Source organism: Xyrauchen texanus, chromosome 22 (genome assembly GCF_025860055.1).
Source record: "Xyrauchen texanus isolate HMW12.3.18 chromosome 22, RBS_HiC_50CHRs, whole genome shotgun sequence".
NCBI lineage: Eukaryota > Metazoa > Chordata > Actinopteri > Cypriniformes > Catostomidae > Xyrauchen > Xyrauchen texanus.
In genome coordinates, this window is record NC_068297.1 from 17,256,829 (window position 1) to 17,274,525 (window position 17,697).

Here is a 17,697-nt window from a genome sequence, read left to right on the forward strand (position 1 = left end):
GTGTATCGGGACATATCGTCTAGGTTACTTATGTAACCTCCGTTCCCCGATGGAGGGAACGAGACGTTGTGTCAGAGAAGCGACACTAGGGGTCTCTCTTGAGCGCCGATATTCACCTCTGATCTATGAAAAAAGGCCAATGAGAAGTTGGCAGCCGGTATTTGCATATCCCGCCCCTGGACATACGGGTATTTAGGTGGCGCAAATACGGGAGTTCATTCAGGATTTTTCTGAGGAGCCGGAAATGGTCCGGCCACAACAGTGGCTCGGCTCAGCGACGTGGCGGGGAAGACACAACGTCTCGTTCCCTCCATCGGGGAAAGGAGGTTACATACGTAACCTAGATGTTCCCCTTCTGTCGCTCTCTCCACGTTGTGTCAGAGAAGCGACACTAGGGGTCCACTTATAAAAGTGCCATGCGCTGAGCCGTGTACGTGAACTGCTGATACAGGAGCGAGCAGGAATTCAACTGTATCAGACTGCACATACCCTTCCCCAATGCCCCATTCAAGCCAAGCCTGGCTGGGCCTCTTTTCTCTCTATGTTTCTCGCATAGAGCAACTAAGGCCGGGGCCCTTACACTCATTGAGGGAAGGGGGTCTTAGCCCTTATTCAGGGCGGAGAAGACCCTACAGAGGCCACGCCTACCCGGGAGGGGAGGCAAATGTTAGTGGCAAACACATCAGAGGCCTGACTTAGGGCCTATGTGGAAAAGTTGGTGCGGTGGTAGATCCAGCCTCGTAGAGGGGGGAGCATACAGCACGGCGACCAAGGCAGCTGTGACTGCCTAAGGGAAACACGGGGGTCCGCTCGAGAGGGGACAGTACCGTGGTATTACACACAGGGGGAGTCCGAAGGAGGCCTTACCTGTGGAGCACCTATACCAGTACAGGGTAGCTTGTGGTACCCGCAGTGGCTTGGGTCGGCGAGTTTCTCTGCTGAACTGCGACCCATGAGGGCTAGGGAGGAATCAACCAGTGTCCCAAACATGGGATCTCCTGGGAACGAAGGCACACTGTTTTCCCTGGTTTAGGGGGAAAGGGCGCTAGGTGCAAGTGATTCACCTGGTCAGATCGTCAGCGTGCTACCGAGTTCTACGGGCTCGGACCTGTGAAAACACTGGACGATACTGACCCAACTCGGAGATTATAGAATCTCGCAAAAGTGTTCGGTGTGACAACCCAGTGGGCGAGTCTCTGCTTGGAGACAGCGTTCCCTTTCTGCTGTCCCCCAAAGCAGACAAAGAGCTGCTCAGAGCGTCTAGTGCTCTGTGTGCGGTCCAGATAAATAAGGCATGTACTGGACACAGCAGTGAAAGGGTTGGGTCTGCCTCCTCCCGGGGCAGCACTTGCAGGTTCACCACCTGATCCCTGAAGGGTGTGGTAGGAACCTTGTGCACATAGCCCGTCGCGGTCTTAGGATCACGAAAGTGTCTGCCGGACCGAACTCCAGGCAAGCGTCGCTAACAGAGAACGCATGAAGGTCCCCGACCCTCTTGATGGAAGTGAGCGCGATCAGCAGGGCGGTCTTGAGAGAGAGGGCCCTGAGTCCAACTGAGTCAAGCGGCTCGAAGGGGGGTCTCTGGAGTCCCATAAGGACGACCGAGAGATCCCAGGAGGGGAACAGGTTAGGCCGGGAGAGAGTTAACCTCCGGGCACCTTTTAGGAACCTGAGGATTAAGTCGTGGTTACCAAGAGACTTGTCGTCTACCGTGTCATGGTGGGCCGCGATAGCGGCGACATACACCTTGAGGGTGGAGAAACACGAGCACTGACCTAACTGCGCACTTCTGTGGGTCTTCGGCTTGGGAAGAACACCAGTTCGCGAACAGACGCCACTTTAGGGCGTAAAGATGCCTGGTAGAGGGGGCTCTGGCTTGATTGATTGTATCTATGATGGTCGATGGTAGGCCGGCTAGATCTTCCGCATCCCGACCAGGGGCCAGACATGGAGGTTCCAGAGGTCTGGGTGCGGGTGCCAGAGCGTGCCCCGTCCCTGAGAAAGAAGGTCCTTCCTCAGGGGAATTCGCCAGGGAGGGGCTGTTGTGAGGAGCATGAGGTCCAAGAACCAAGTCCGGGTGGGCCAGTAGGGGGCCACCAGAATGACCTGCTCTTCGTTCCCCCTGACCTTGCATAGCACCTGTGCAAGAAGGCTCAATGGGTAAAATGCGTACTTGCGCAGCCCCGTGGGCTAGCTGAGTGCCAAAGCATCTGCCCCGAGGGGAGCCTCTGTCCGGGCATACCGGAGAGGGCAGTGGGAGGTTTCTTGGGAGGCAAAACAGGTCTACCTGGGCCTTGCCAAACCTGTCCCAAATCAGCTGGACCGACTGGGGGTGGAGCCTCCACTCTCCGCCGGGCGAGCTTTGTCTTGACAGCGCGTCCGCTATCACATTGAGGTTGCCGGGGATGTGAGTGGCGCGCAGTGACTCCAGTCGCTGCTGACTCCAAAGGAGGAGATGACGGGCGAGCTGTGACATACTCCGCCTTGGCGATTTATGTAGGCTACGACTGTGGTGCTGTCTGTCCTGACTAGGACGTGCTTGCCCCGAATTAACGGGAGAAACTTCCTCAGGGCAAGGAAAACAGCCAGCAGCTCTGGGAAGCTGATGTGCCAACGCAGCGGGCCTCGGTTCCACCGGCCTGCGGCTGCGTGCCCGTTGTACACGGCGTCCCGACCCAATTTGGAGGCGTCGGTTGTAACCAGAATGCGTCGGGACACCTGCTGCAAGTGTACTCCTGCCCGTAGAAAGCAGAGGTCTGTCCAGGGTTTGAAGGTTTGGCGGCAGGCAGTGGTAACTTTCACGTTGTGTGTGCCGCGGCGCCATGCTCGTCTCGGGACTCGAGTCTGGAGCCAGTGCTGAAGTGGTCTCATATGCATCAACCCCAGCGGCGCGGCCGTCGCGGAGGATGCCATATGCCCCAGGAGCTGTTGGAATCGTTTAGAGGGACCACGGCACCTGGCTTGAAGGGAGCAAGGCATTTCAGCACTGACAGAGCACGCTCGTTGGAGAGACGTGCTATTATTGAGACTGAGTCTTACTCCAAACCGGGAAAAGAGATGCTCTGGACCGGTTTAGTGAGCTTGCTCTTTCCCAGTTGACCTGAAGCCCCAAATGGCTGAGGTGCCTGAGCACCTGGTCTCTGTGCGCGCATAGTAACTCTTGCAAGGGGGCCAGGATGAGCCAGTCGTCGAGGTAATTGAGTATGCGTATGTCGGCTTCTCGGAGCGGGGCAAGAGCTGCCTCTGCAACTTACGTGAAGACGCGAGGGGACAGAGACAGGCCGAAGGGGGGGACTTTGTACTGATAAGCCTGGCCGTCGAACGTGAACCGTAGGAAGGGTCGATGTCAAGGGCGAATCGAGACGTGGAAGTACGCGTCCTTCAGGTCTACCGCTGCGAACCAATCTAGATGCCGGACGCCAGATAGAGTTTGTTTCTGGGTGAGCATTTTGAACGGGAGTTTGGACAAGGTCTGATTAAAAACTCGCAGGTCCAAGATCGGTCGTAAGCCGCCGCCTTTCTTGGGTACAACGAAGTAAGGGCTGTAGACACCCTTCTTCATTTCGGTTGGAGGGACAGGCTCAATCGCGTCCTTGGTTAGCAATGCTGTCATGGCTATGTTCTCGTACTAAAAACATAGACCATTCATAAAAACGCTACCCAGGAAGCGCAAGGCAGTTTTTATGACCGTCAGAGGTGGGGAGAATCAACGCATCCAGAAACTACACAGGGGCAGAAAATCGTCTTTAAAAAGACGCGTCCTGAGAAGGACGTTCAACTGCGCTGTGTTTTGCTCTTTTAGAGCGAAATGACTCTTTTAGAATAACTCTTTCGAGTTGTCTGCGCTGTCGAAGCGCCCAGGGGCAAGAATGCACAGCCGTACACGAAGGAGAAAGTCGCTGTTGTGCGCCGTAAAGTCCAACAGCATGCAGAGCGTCAGAGGATTAAAAAGGAACTTGGTGTGTAACTCGCAGCAGACTGCATGCACAACCATCGGCTCCGAAGAAATTTTCTGAATGAACTCCCGTATTTGAGCCGCCTAAATACCCGTATGTCCGGGGACGGGATATGCAAATACCGGCTGCCAACTTCTCATTGGCCTTTTTTCATAGATCAGAGGTGAATATCGGCGCTCAAGAGAGACCCCTAGTGTCGCTTCTCTGACACAACGTGGAGAGAGCGACAGAAGGGGAACTGAGGAGTTCAGTCAGATAAAGAATCATGCTTTAGTGCCTCCTCAAGTTCTTCAGATCCTCCTGGAACAGTGCTTCATGAGGTGTAGTATTTTTCTCAGGCTTTTTGCTTTTTTAAACATGGAGCTCTTGCAGAAAAAGGTAACTTTTGAAATGTAATTAGTTTAAAAAGTTACATTTTTCAATATTACCATTTCAATCCAGACCATACTGTTTACAGGAAAAAAATATAGTCCGTTATCTGGCAGTGCGAAAATGTCAATAACAAAATTTTAAAGTCAAATTTATGGAACAAAAGCTTTGTATTTGCAAAGCAGCTTCTCTGCATCTTATAGAGCAATTGAGAGCATCAAACCTGAAATAGCTTTTTTGTGTGTAATTGCAGGTGCTACACATTATGAATTAATGAAGGACGCAGGACAAGGCAGGCCAAAATTAATAACTCACTCTGACAAAGTCAGGAAGCGCTTAGTGCCTGGCTGTCTATCTGAGGAAGGCTCTCTTTTCTTCCTTTAGCTCCCTTGTTGTTACTGGGTTTTAGTATGAAGACGGGATGGAGAAAAGTGGTAGAAAAGATGTGTAGGGTGTGGACGACAGAATTATTAATTGAATATATCTTTCTTCCCTCTCTTCTTCTTCCTTCCTCTCTCTCTACCTTTTTCTCTCCTACTCTTTTTCTCTCTCTCTCTCTCTCTCTCTCTCTCTCTCTCTCTCTCTCTCTCTCTCTCTCTCTCTCTTTCTTTCATCCTTATCCTCTACAGACATAAAGGAGTTTTGCTTCCATTCATCCATGAAAGTAAATGGGACTTTAGGTCAAATTATATATCTCTTCACAACCTGAGGAAAATTACAGCCAACTTACAGGGAAAAGCACATAATATCACAATGATTCTAGTGTTCTTTGAATTCCTGGCAATTTCATATAAGTTCATTCTAATACAGGCAGCACAGGATCATTTGCAATGGACTAACACAACTAGATTTTGTAACCTGGTCTTACAGAATCACGTTACAATACCTACATTTTTGCTAAATAATTTGTACATTTCTCATTTTATCACAACTTTTCCTGGTCAGATGAACACTAGAAATGCTACAAAAACAATCACTTTTTCCCTTTCACACAAATCACGAGTAATATGGTACATAGCACATGACTTGTAAAGCTATACATTTTATGGTTTGCATTATATAACCAACTTCGCTGAAAAGCTTGTCGAGTACGATCAAAATGCACTGTAGCTTAATGAAAGAGTGTTGCACCTAAAGTGCAAAGGGACAGGTTACAAGTACTGAAGAGCAGGGGTGGAAAGAGTACTGACAAATAATACTCAAGTAAAAGTACTTTTATTTTATAGGTGTTTGTGATTGACAACTTTTAAAATGCATCACTTTTCTATGATACTGTAAACGCTACATTAATCTGATTTTTTTTATATATATATATATAAAAGGGCAACATGAGTACAGAAAAAGCTATTTTTAATATCATACTGTTTGAAACAATTACATTAAAATCAGTTTATGTGTAGGGTCTAAATTTTCCTTAATGCGACTGAGAGTTATTGTTGCGCATAAAACGTTTTTAAAACAATACAAGGAATGCAAAAGAAAAAGAAAAAAACACTGAAAAAGCAAGGTCTCTTGGCGCTTCATGTCCCGTACAATACAGGGGTAGAGCAGTTGTTTGGTACAGGGGCCACATTGGGCTTTAAAGGAATAATCACCCAAAAATGAAAATTCTCACATCATTTAGTCACCCTTATGCCACCCTGGATGTGTTTGATTTTTTCTTCAGCAGAACTAAATGTATGATTTTTAGAAGAATATCTCAGCTCTTTTGGTCCATACAATGCAAGTAAACAGGTACCAGGCTTCAAAAATAACAAACGTCAGCATAAAAGCAGCCTAATACATGTGACTCCAGTGGTTAAATCCATGTCTTCTGAAGATAAATATGATAGGTTGGGTGAGAAACAGATCAATATTTAAATCAATTTTTAAAATAAATTTTCCTCCCTGCTCAGTCAATCTCCACTTTAACATTAACTTTCTTTTTTAAGAAAGAAAATTTGTTTTTGGTGATTCACATTCTTCATGCGTATCACCATCTACTGGGCAGGGAGCAAAAATGTACTTCAATATTGATCTGTGTCTTACCCACATCTATCATATAACTTCTGAAGAATATTATTTAACCGCTGGTGTCATATGGATTACTATTGTGCTGCATTTATGTGCATTTTGGAGCATAAAAAATTTGGCATCCATTCACTTGTGTTGAGGACCAACAGAGCTGAAATATTCTTCAAAAAATCTTAATTTGAGTTATTTTGAAGAAAGACTCATACACATCTTGGATGGCATGAGGGTGAATAAATGATAAGATAATTTTTGAGTGAATTATTTCTTTAAGTAGCACATGGGGGGCCACATTGTCCTCCTTTTGAGATACAATGTTCCACATTGATTTAGTTCAATCGTATCTTTTAAGCCCAGAAATAGTTGTGTTCTCATTCTAATGAATGATGCACAATTTTCTGAAGTTTGTGACTAGTGGAATATTCTGCCTGAATTATTGCTCTACAATGGTTTATACTTTTCTATCAGGCATTAGAAAAATCTTTATAAAGGCCAAGCATAATTATAAAATATATTATTATCTCTACTTTCCTGGTAGTTTATTATATAAATTAACACATTCTCGACATCAGGGATCAGTATTATAAAAAAAAATAACAATATTATTTAAAAAATATTATTATTAAAAAAGTCACTGTTTATTCTATTACATTAATACTTTTAAAGCTACTTAAGTTATTCAGCCAAAAGTAGTGAGGCGTTTTCTCATTTCCTTGTTACTGTTGTTTGACGTTATATGACATATCCTACTAGACAGTGCTCAATTCGGTTACATGTACACTTCAAGTTCAAGATTTTGATGCAAATACGCTTTTTGTTCCACTGTTTGCGTTCATTTTAGGCCAAACCGACTGCGTTTACATTAATGCCTCACCAAGGTGGGCATTGGCGGAATTCTGAATTGTATTTGACCGTTTAGGTGTGTACCCATATTAGCGCACAAGTATTGGCCGCCTGTCAATCAAACAGCATGCAGCTACAGACACCTGGAAATAAAAAGGCAATCTTTTATATTTCATCTAGATCAACCAACCAGTGGTGCTCTTGCTATCATGATCATGATAATGAGCCCCCCTGTTCTAGGTGTAGAATATAGGCTAAGTATATAAAATGACTCCAAATTTTATCATCGATATCGAGGACATTTCTCTCTCTCTCTCTCTCTTTTCAGATAAACATCAAGATTGTTTTATCACCCAGCCCTATTGATAACATTGCCTTAATCTCTCACATCAACCCAATAATCTCAGTGATAGATCATTTCAGGCTACATTATAGACACACTAGTTAGAATCTAGTAAGCAGAAATATGAAATTTACCTCGATATGTTTCTTCAAATTAGAGGCAGGATTAATGCTGATATCTGGCTTGAGCAAGTTAAACTCACATGACAGTCATGACACAGTCAGTCAATTGGCCTTTCACTGTGAAAATCCCTTTCAGGTGCGACCATGATGTTGAGGTGCTGAACTGTGTTTGAGGCATCCTCCACATCCATAACAGTTGGCGTCTGTCATACAGCCACTGTAGTGCATTAAAAGTGCAGTTTCAGCACTTAAAATGTACTCAAGTAAAAGTATAAAATGTTTTAAGTAATTAAAGTACAATCTCTTGGAAAAACGACTTAATTACAGTAACATAAGTATTTGCAATTAGTTACTTTACACCCCTGCTGAAGAGCAAGTGAGTTGACACGTGAGCCAAAAGAGTCATTGAAGTATAACATAATGACGTGGTTGTTTCAATAATTGTGTTTTTCATTTCACATCTGCTTTTTATGGCATTATCGGTTAGGTTGAGTTTTAAGGTTTAGGGTGGGTAGGTAGGTAGATTTTGTTGATTCAAAACTCACTTGTTTAGTTGCTGATTATGAATGAATTCATACTTTATTTTTGATAGGTCTATCCTGTTATGCAGTTCATGTTCCATCATATACATTATGTCTAAAAAAACTGAATAAAATATTTAAGAAATATTTTAATAAATAACATTTGTAACTTTATAACTATCCATCCATCCATCCATCCATCTTCAACTGCTTATCCGAAGTCGTGTTGCGGGGGCAGCTGCTCCAGCAGGGGGCCCCAAACTTCCCTATCCCGAGCCACATTAACCAGATCTGACTGGGGGACCCCGAGGCGTTCCCAGGCCAGTGTGGAGATGTAATCTCTCCACCTAATCCTGGGTCTTCCCTGAAGCCTCCTCCCAGCTGGACGTGCCTGAAACACCCCCCTAGGGAGGCGGCCAGGGGGCATCCTTACTAGATGTCCAAACCACCTCAACTGACTCCTTTCGACACAAAGGAGCAGCGGCTCTACTCCGAGCTCCTCACGGATGACTGAGCTCCTCACCCTATCTCTAAGGGAGAAGCCCGCCACCCTTCTGAGGAAGCCCATTTCGGTCGCTTGCACTTGCGACCTAGTTCTTTTGGTCATGACCAGCCTTGATGACCATAGGTGAGGGTAGGAACAAAAATTGACCGGTAGATCGAGAGCTTTGTCTTTCGGCTCAGCTCTCTTTTCGTGAGAACGGTGCGATAGAGCGAGTGCAATACCGCCCCCGCTGCCCCGATTCTCCGGCCAACCTCCCGCTCCATTGTCCCCTCACTCGTGAACAAGACCCCGAGGTACTTGAACTCCTTCACTTGGGGCAATACCTCCTTCCCTATCTGGAGTACACACTCCATCTGTTTCCTGCTAACTATCACAATTAAATTAATATATGGGTGATTTTTAAATAATTAAATTAATTTGGTTTAAGCGGATGTTGCTGTTGCATGCTATACAACTTCTAGCATGAAAATTGTACAATTTATTAAGAAATATGTTTCTTATTTTTTTCAAACACACATGTTTTCATGGGAATATTTGGAGCTTTAATTCTCAAAAAAATTTTTAATGTTTCATGTCACTCAGGTCAGTTATGTCATGTCAGTCAACCTTTAGCTTGCTCACTGGGGGTCTAAATACAACTATTGTTTACTTAGTTATTTAACTATTATTTTAAGGCACAATTTACAATTGCGTTTTTATCAAACTGCACAATTATGTCTCTAAGACATTCCAGTTATTACAGCTTCATTTTCTTTTAAAGCATGATTTTCTGTAAAGCTGCTTTAGAATTTTGTGTGTTGTGAAAAGTGCTTCAAAAACGACGACTTGACTTTGACTATATTAATTTCACTTTCCATCAGTTTAGTGTTTTGTAATATCCATTTAACACAAGCCCATTTTCTTAATGTGTCTAAGCTGGTCCAGAGCATATTTCTGAAAATGTGGTATATCCTTTGATATAATACTTCCGTAAATCAACACACAGACATATTTTTTATTTTTTTTTTAAACTACACATCTCAAAAGGTCATAGCCATATTTCTTAATAACGAAAGACATATGGAGCTTAACATTCTTTCATATGATCACAATAAAATTAAATCCGTTTTTTCCAGCACTTTTTGTTCCTGACCTCATGTTTTGTGTTTACAAATCAGACACCAAACATGAAAGTGAGAGAGGACGCATACGAGTTACTGTATCAGTCTCCTCTATCTTCTATGTCTTTGTGCACAGAAAGCAAAACAAAAACATACTTTATAAGAGGCTAAATAATTGTTTTGTTGTGGAATGCTAATAGAGATGATCACTGCATATTAAATGTCATAAGTTCTTGTTGGGTAGATCATGGTCTTTATGTGATGCATGGAAAGCAATGACATCTCAAATTTTCATTTTTCAAATGAACAAGTTAGTGATGTTTCAAAAATGATTTTATAATTGTTTGATTGCAGTCAGACAAACATAGTGATTAAAAATGCTTAATTTTTACACCCACTCATTTTATGACTGAATTTGTGTATTATATACAAAAATAATGCTAATTATAGGCTTCTGCATGCACAGATGAAGGATCATTTTCTTCCTTATAGTAAAGGACACTGCAAGACTTGATGATGCTTGTTTCAACAGGATTATAGGATTTTGTAGGGGCTGATGTGTTGGTCTTGTAATCTTTTAAGCTGCTCCAGTGGTCATGGCACCTTACACACATACATGCATATACACACTCCTACACACACCCACATACACTGAATGCACACACATACGAACACACAATGTTATCTTTCTCTTTTCGAAACTCAATCTTAAAGACATGGACGCAATCACAGACTGATGGGCTGGGTGTATCAGCCACAGTTTCCTTATCAGCAAACAGCACTCTGCTGGCTAGAAGCCTGTCCACAACACTTTCAGTGTATCATTCTCTGTTACCAACAATCCAAAGAGCCAATAAAAACCTCTTTCTGTTTGTGTGAAATCGCCTTGACGCCCACAACTTAATTTCTGGTAAGAGAATTACAGTACGTGTAATCCCTCTATATTTTGTGCTCTCTCTTGCTCTATCATAAACGTCATGATACTGTGCTTTTAAAATCAAAGACACACACACTCCAAGAACTTTGTATTAATTCATTTTGTTTGCCTGTGTGCAATGTTTGATTATGAATTATTCCTGCTACCTGATTATCTGCCTTGTCACTTTAACATGCCATTTTTTTTTTTCTTAATCCTGTTTGGTGATACAGGTCTGTAATCTGCATGACAGATACATTTTTAATGCATTCTATCAATAATGCAGAGATATACAATATTCAAATCCCAGAATCAGATTAGAATACAATGTGCCAACCACCCTTTATGTAAGCCATGGCTCTGTAATTGAGTATTAGTCTGTAATACGGCAAAATCTGCATAAGAAGCTTTGTGGATTTATAGACAGAGAATGAGTAGTTGCGTACCGCAATCCTTGGTGGACCCCCAGTGTACCACAAGATGGGGCCCCACCCACAAGTAGTGATGTCATGCACAATCGCAATAGTATGGCTGTTGAAGGCAAATATGTTATTTGGGCAATGTTATTATCTCTTTCAATTACACGTTCCTCTTTATCTTGCCTCTTCTGTGCTCTGTGACATATTTTCTGATCATCTTTCTGTCATATAGAAAGAGTAAATATATTGGGCTATAGCAAAGACATTATAATATGAGACTGGCCACTGGTTTATTTATGAATGGGTGAAATCGTAACACTAAAATCGCATCTGTAGGAATGGAAGCAAAATACTTCGCTAGGACTCGTGATTTGGTCCATTTAGATTTAGTATGTAGCAATTTGTTGTGTAACTGTGAAATATATACAGAGATGTGCTTGAGAAATTTGCAAACTTAAAGTCAAGATCTAGGACAATTGCAAAAATCTTTTATTAAGAAATTATGCCATAAACCTAGCAAAATTTGTCAAATCTAGGAACTTTTTTTTCTAATTATCACCTATTTTTGTGTATTTACATCCTTCCACTCAGAAAATAACTATTTGGATGAATCATGGTCAGTTTTCCTAAATTACAATTACCATGTTATCGCAATTTATATACTTAAAGTAGAGGGAACCTTACTGAATTAAGTAAATCCAACAAAACTAGACATGTTACTCAAATAAATCTCTTTCTGTTACAAGCTAGCTAGTGACAGTAAATGTTATCATGCAAAATGCATGCTGGTGGGAAGCACTTCTGAGTGAAAATTGGTCACATTGCTACGATAAGCACTGCAATTGCTGAACTGATAAAGCAATAGGATAAATACACAATGTGTATTGTTCCTCAACTTAAGCTCAAACTCCTCTCTTCACAAAAATGGTAACCCCCAAAACAACAATACCACTGAAACTCTTTTAAATCTCAATATAACAAAACATTAAGCACAAACAAGTCCCCTCCTTTGTTTTCATCTTGCACAGACACAAATTCAAGCCATCAAGTCTCATGCAAAGCATACTGGGAACTATAAATCTCATGCCCATTTTCGGATAACCAAACAAAAAATATTAATGTTGACCCAACACAAATGGATTAAGTTAAAGCTGGATAAAGCTGACAAGACCTTTTCTTATTGACACAACTCAACTAATTTAAGTTTGCTTGATTTAAATAATTTCTTTTGAGAAATATGAACATTAGAGGATTTAGTAAAACTGGTAATAATGAAAGTAAAATTTGTGGGTGTTATCACTAAACTAACTTAAAACACCCAACAAATCTATAATAGGCTTTTAAAAAATGTAATTGTACACAGTGTCAGTAAAACTATGGAAAGTTGCAAGGGATAAAAACTGTGTTTTTGACATCACGTTTTGAAATCACAAAGTGTTCAAAGCACGCAACTTCTTATCTTTAAGCGTATCTGAGGCTGAGACCAAAGTTTGTGGGACACATTAGTAACATTTAACTTTAATAATGAAGAGTACTATATTTGTATATTTCGTCAAAGAATCACCCATATGTAGAGGTCTGGGCTAAGCCTCGAATACCCACTGACCCAAACACTACCTCCGATTAGGAGCATGGCTGGTGAGTGACCTGACTTTCCTTAAATGGACTTTGGCTGCAGTCCTATAACTGTATAGCAAGTTAGCCATGGAGATTGAAATTGTAAACAAATCATTAAACATTTGATCTTGATGTAAATGAGAGAGAAGTGATTATGCTACAAAGTTTATGTGCACGAGACTCAACAATCAACACTGAAGCATGTGATAACACAAGCCTGTGATTCTAGTGTAAATACATGAATGCAACTACTGTATTTATTATATACAGTTAGATACAGCAGAGTAAAATAAAGATCTAGATAAGCAAAAATAACCAAAAATATCATCCATTAAAATGCTGTCAGTGGGCCAACACATTGAACCGGGAAGCCCCCACATGTCCTGAATGCCAGTGACACAGAGAGGAAAAGAGATAGCTTTATTATTACACTAAATTCTAATCTAATTCTAGTCACACTGCAGTGATGGAATGTCCATGTTGTTTCATCTTACTGCTCTGATTGACTGGGAAGCATCTGTTGAATGATGATAGGAAACCGTGTGCAGCACAAACCAAACTATCTCCTTTCTTTAAGTTTTGCAGTTGTCATCACTATGAAGTGTAAGAATTGATGTAGCATTCATGGACCAGCAAGCAGCAACTGCTGGTGTGAATTTCCACATCAGATGGTTTAATGGCCATTCTCACTTGACATATAGTTTTTCCATGCTGTGTTTTGCTGTACTCTGCAGGTTGAGGACGTTTAACTTGCTCTAAACTGAGGGAAGTTGGGGAATGTTGTCAGTTTGATTGATGGGGTTGTGTTTCTGCATTGTCTTTCAACTCTTTCTGGACAACATTACATACTGTTGAAGGTTGAAGTATTCTATTCCTCTAAACAAACTTGTGCATTTTTTTTCCTCTTTCTACCCTTATCACTCTTTTTCTGTCTCTATATTTTTCAAACGCATTTTTACATTTTCATTAAAAAAAAAACTTTGTTAGGATGTTTTTAAGCCTTTTGGTTTATGAGGACACTTGAGGTTGTATATTTGTATAATATAGAATAGTACAGACACACAGACAGACAATTTAAAAATTGCTTTATTTGCATGGTTATTGATAGATGAGAGCTTGTCAAAAAGCTTGTCAGCTCCACTCACAGGCACATTTATCTGTGAGATCTGAATCACATTACAATGTCTAAGTATTATGCTGGATACTTTTTCATGATATATTGGAGTTTATGTTTATGTTTTGTTTTCATTACGTTTTGTCAGAATTTCACTACACGAATATGTCATATTGTGACTTTAAATAAAGGGCATTTCAATTGCAATTATCAAACATCTAAACAGGTGGAAATCAGAATAGTCTGAAGTATTTAACTGCAGATTCTAAAGAATAAAAAATGACCCACATAAACTCATATACTTAGAAAGATTTTGGAAAATGTATTACTGAAAAACAGGATTTTGGATTATTGCATTAAGATGACTAAATGTCAAGGCTAATAGTGGCTATAAGCCTAGATGTTTAGGGAATTTTGTACCAGATCAGGGTTGATTAATGTAGTCGAATAAAATTGTGTTTGTTCAAATGTTTACCGAGGAAAAAATCTTTTTGTTTATACCTTAATTTTCAGTGTGATTTGTTGTCCATTGATCTACCTGGGTCTTTAATGGACTGTTCTTTAAAACCTTTAAGCTCATCCAATCTGTATCCAGGCTTTGCTGAAATTAAACAAGCACATGGGTGCTCTGGGGACACATGGACACTTAGCTATTGTGCAAAAGTTACACAAACTAATGGGTTTTATTTTTCACTCTCCATACATTGGGCTCAGTGGATTTTGAGTGCTGTTTTGGTTTTATTAATAATTAATTTTCCAGCTCCCGCAGTTTGACTCAGTAAAACTTTTTCTGCTGTCACCAACAAAATTAATTACTGCCTTCATTTTTAGATCTGTTCTAAAATATTTATTACAATTCAAATAAATTCAGCAAAGTGCCTTAACTAGTTTTAATTTGTGTAACGATGAGAAAAAAATTGGAAATAAATGTGTCTAAATGAAATCAGATGTACTTTGATAAATCTTAGTCATTTATCTCAGTCCCATGGTGCATACTGTGTGTTGTAATGTTAGTTTAAAGTATATTGTAATGTAACAAAATTGTGCAGCAATCACATACACTAGGGGAAGCAATGCTCCAGGGAAATTTTAATGTCATTTTCTATGCCACAATGCCCTTAAAAATCAAGGGTAACTATTCACATTATATACAGGAATTTTTTCTAACCTGCAGAGCTCAGATGGAGACATCTATTAAATATTATGAAATATACATTATTTATATCGACTTTAACAAGATTTCCTTGAGAAATTGTAACACTGATGTTTAACTGTGTCAATAAATTAGCAGCATATGGCATTACACTGAAGAGAATTACATTTGCCCTCTGAAATCCACACATTATCCCACCTGTTCCCTTTGGTGTAGCCTGACATTTGCTGCATTAATTGCCACTTGTTGATGGAAATAGACCATAAGTTCCACAATGGTCAACATACTTAACTGTTAAGTATATTGCATTTTTATTCTCTATGGCCTCTTGGCCTGCCAGTTCTCTAACCTCACTGTCTCTTTTCTTTCTTTTTTTTTTAATTTTCCAGCCTGTGAGCTCATGAATCAGGGGATCTTGGCTTTGGTGTCATCTACAGGCTGTGCTGCAGCCAATGCTCTGCAGTCACTCACAGACGCCATGCACATTCCTCACCTGTTCATTCAGAGGAACGGAGATGGCACGCCCCGTGCCGAGTGCCAGCTCAATTCCAGCCCTGACGGAGAGCGCTACACACTGGCCGCGCGCCCTCCAGTGCGTCTCAATGAGGTCATGATCACACTCGTCTCTGAGCTGCGCTGGCACAAGTTTATTGTCTTCTATGACAGTGAATATGGTGAGTGACATGAGGCCCAGCTTAATGTGTAGAATCAACTGTAAGTCAATAATACTGTAGGTAGATTTTCCTGAAAAGTGTGAACACTGCAATTCTTTGGTGGTTTCAAAACACTGCTCTGTTTGTTTGAGTATCCGACTACTCCAACACTGCAGTTTTGGCTCAACTAGTTTGGGACAGAACTATCTGTTTTCTAAAAAAAAAAGGCAGATGAGGTCAGTGTTTGGAGAACTTGTCTTTATTTTTGAAATTCCTATCGGTGCCATTAGTGGTGCAGAAACCACACATTTCACCTTTAAATAAAGTTTAACATAAATATAAAATGGTGGAAGTGTCCAAATTACTATTGTGCTATAACTGAAAGGGAGCATGTTGTCTTTATGGCCCATGAGTATTCTTACCATTTCATATAGACTTTTTCAAACCAAAACATGATGCAGGCTTGGTCAATAATCCAAAAAAACATCCCACTCCTACAAAGACATTCATCAGCTCTCAGGCTATGAATTTAAAATTTGATGTGAGCAGGTGGACTCTGGCAGACTGAAAGGCAGACACTGTCAGTTGATAACTAGCACTGTACAGTTTTGAAAATCATGAAACTTTCAGGATATATAAAACATGGACTTGGGTAACCTTCTAACTTTTTCATTGAACCTGTGTTGTTGAACTCTATGGGAATCGAGTTTTTGAATCAAATTCAAAATTGTCTCTATTTCATTCCAGCTTTTATGAGTTTTTTATGAGTTATTACCAAACTCTAAACTTTAGACAAACTCTTTCTTGGAATTTAACTGGGCTTAGTGGTCTGCACGGGTCTTACTTTGAAGCCCAAAACTGACCTTATCCTGAGACCATGTGACCCAGCCTGACCTAAAAGGTACCGCCAAATTTTTAAGTCTGAAACGACCCATACTGTTAGATTTAAAGCCCGAACCTGAATCGCTCACTCTCTATATAATTTATTTACCAAGCAAGTAAATTTGTTGCAATAGGCTGTATTTTATATAGGCAACATTAGTAACAGTTTAGTAAAATTAAATCTACACAGTTTTAATAAGACCCAAAATAGTTTTTAATAGTTCAAGTTCTTTTTAACTTGACTCTTGCATGAGAAACTGAAAAGACAGCAAGTGGTTCAATGGTCAAAGACATTGTAAAGGGGTTAATGAAAAGGAGGATGCAAGAACCGGCTTGATGATATAAATAACATTTTAATGAAGAACTTAACCAACTTAAGAAACTTACCTGAACCTGGTCCGAACATTGTTTGACCCATCTGGCCCAGGCCATGTTGCAGCCAACGTTCACACTACCAGCAACACACAGCAACAAAGAGATACGATCTCATTAATTTTCAGTGAGAGCACAGTGACTTCCGGCGACACAAGTGACAGTGATTGTTGGCAACAAGATGTGGGTGTGGCAATCGTAAGTGAGTTTGATTCATATTTTAATCGGTCATTTGTCTTGATCTCATGATCTCATGAACATAACATGACCATGGAAACATTTTTGCAAAACCAAATTATGCGCCTTAGTACACGTTTTACTGCAGTGTCCTAGTAAAATGTCCATGGGGGGCACCAAAAGTGAGTGAAATGATGTCATAATCAGACACAGGTTTTTAAGGTGAGGTTTAAATGAGAAAATCTTTCCTCCCTAACCTGAAACTTAAACCTAAACCTAACCAATAGTGTTCTAAAAAAGCAAATGAGTGGTAGACAAAACAGACTTCCTTATCTTAAACCCACAGTTTTCTAACTGGGTGCTAGATCATGCCAGAGGAGACATGGAGATTGATGATAAATTCACCAAGTAAAGTAAAAAAATTGAATATTGAATATACAAAAAATATTTATTGTATGTATATATATATATATATATATATATATATATATATATATATATATATATATATATATATATATATATACATACAATAAAATGCATTGTGAAGATAAATGAAAATGACTGGCTCAGTGGACCATAGTCCAGCTTAATATACAATAGATCTATGGCATCATAATACTGT

At 40.6% G+C, this 17,697-nt stretch overlaps 1 protein-coding gene across 1 annotated transcript in view; it reads left to right on the plus strand.

Moving 5' to 3' along the window:
- The window catches only part of LOC127662097 (glutamate receptor ionotropic, delta-1-like), a 419,478-nt gene that overhangs the window by 245,471 nt on the left and 156,310 nt on the right, over positions 1–17,697 (plus strand). The window contains exon 3 of the mRNA XM_052153073.1: positions 15,378–15,662. Within this exon, the coding sequence (XP_052009033.1) occupies positions 15,378–15,662 (285 nt within the window). The remainder of the gene's footprint in view (positions 1–15,377; positions 15,663–17,697) is intronic.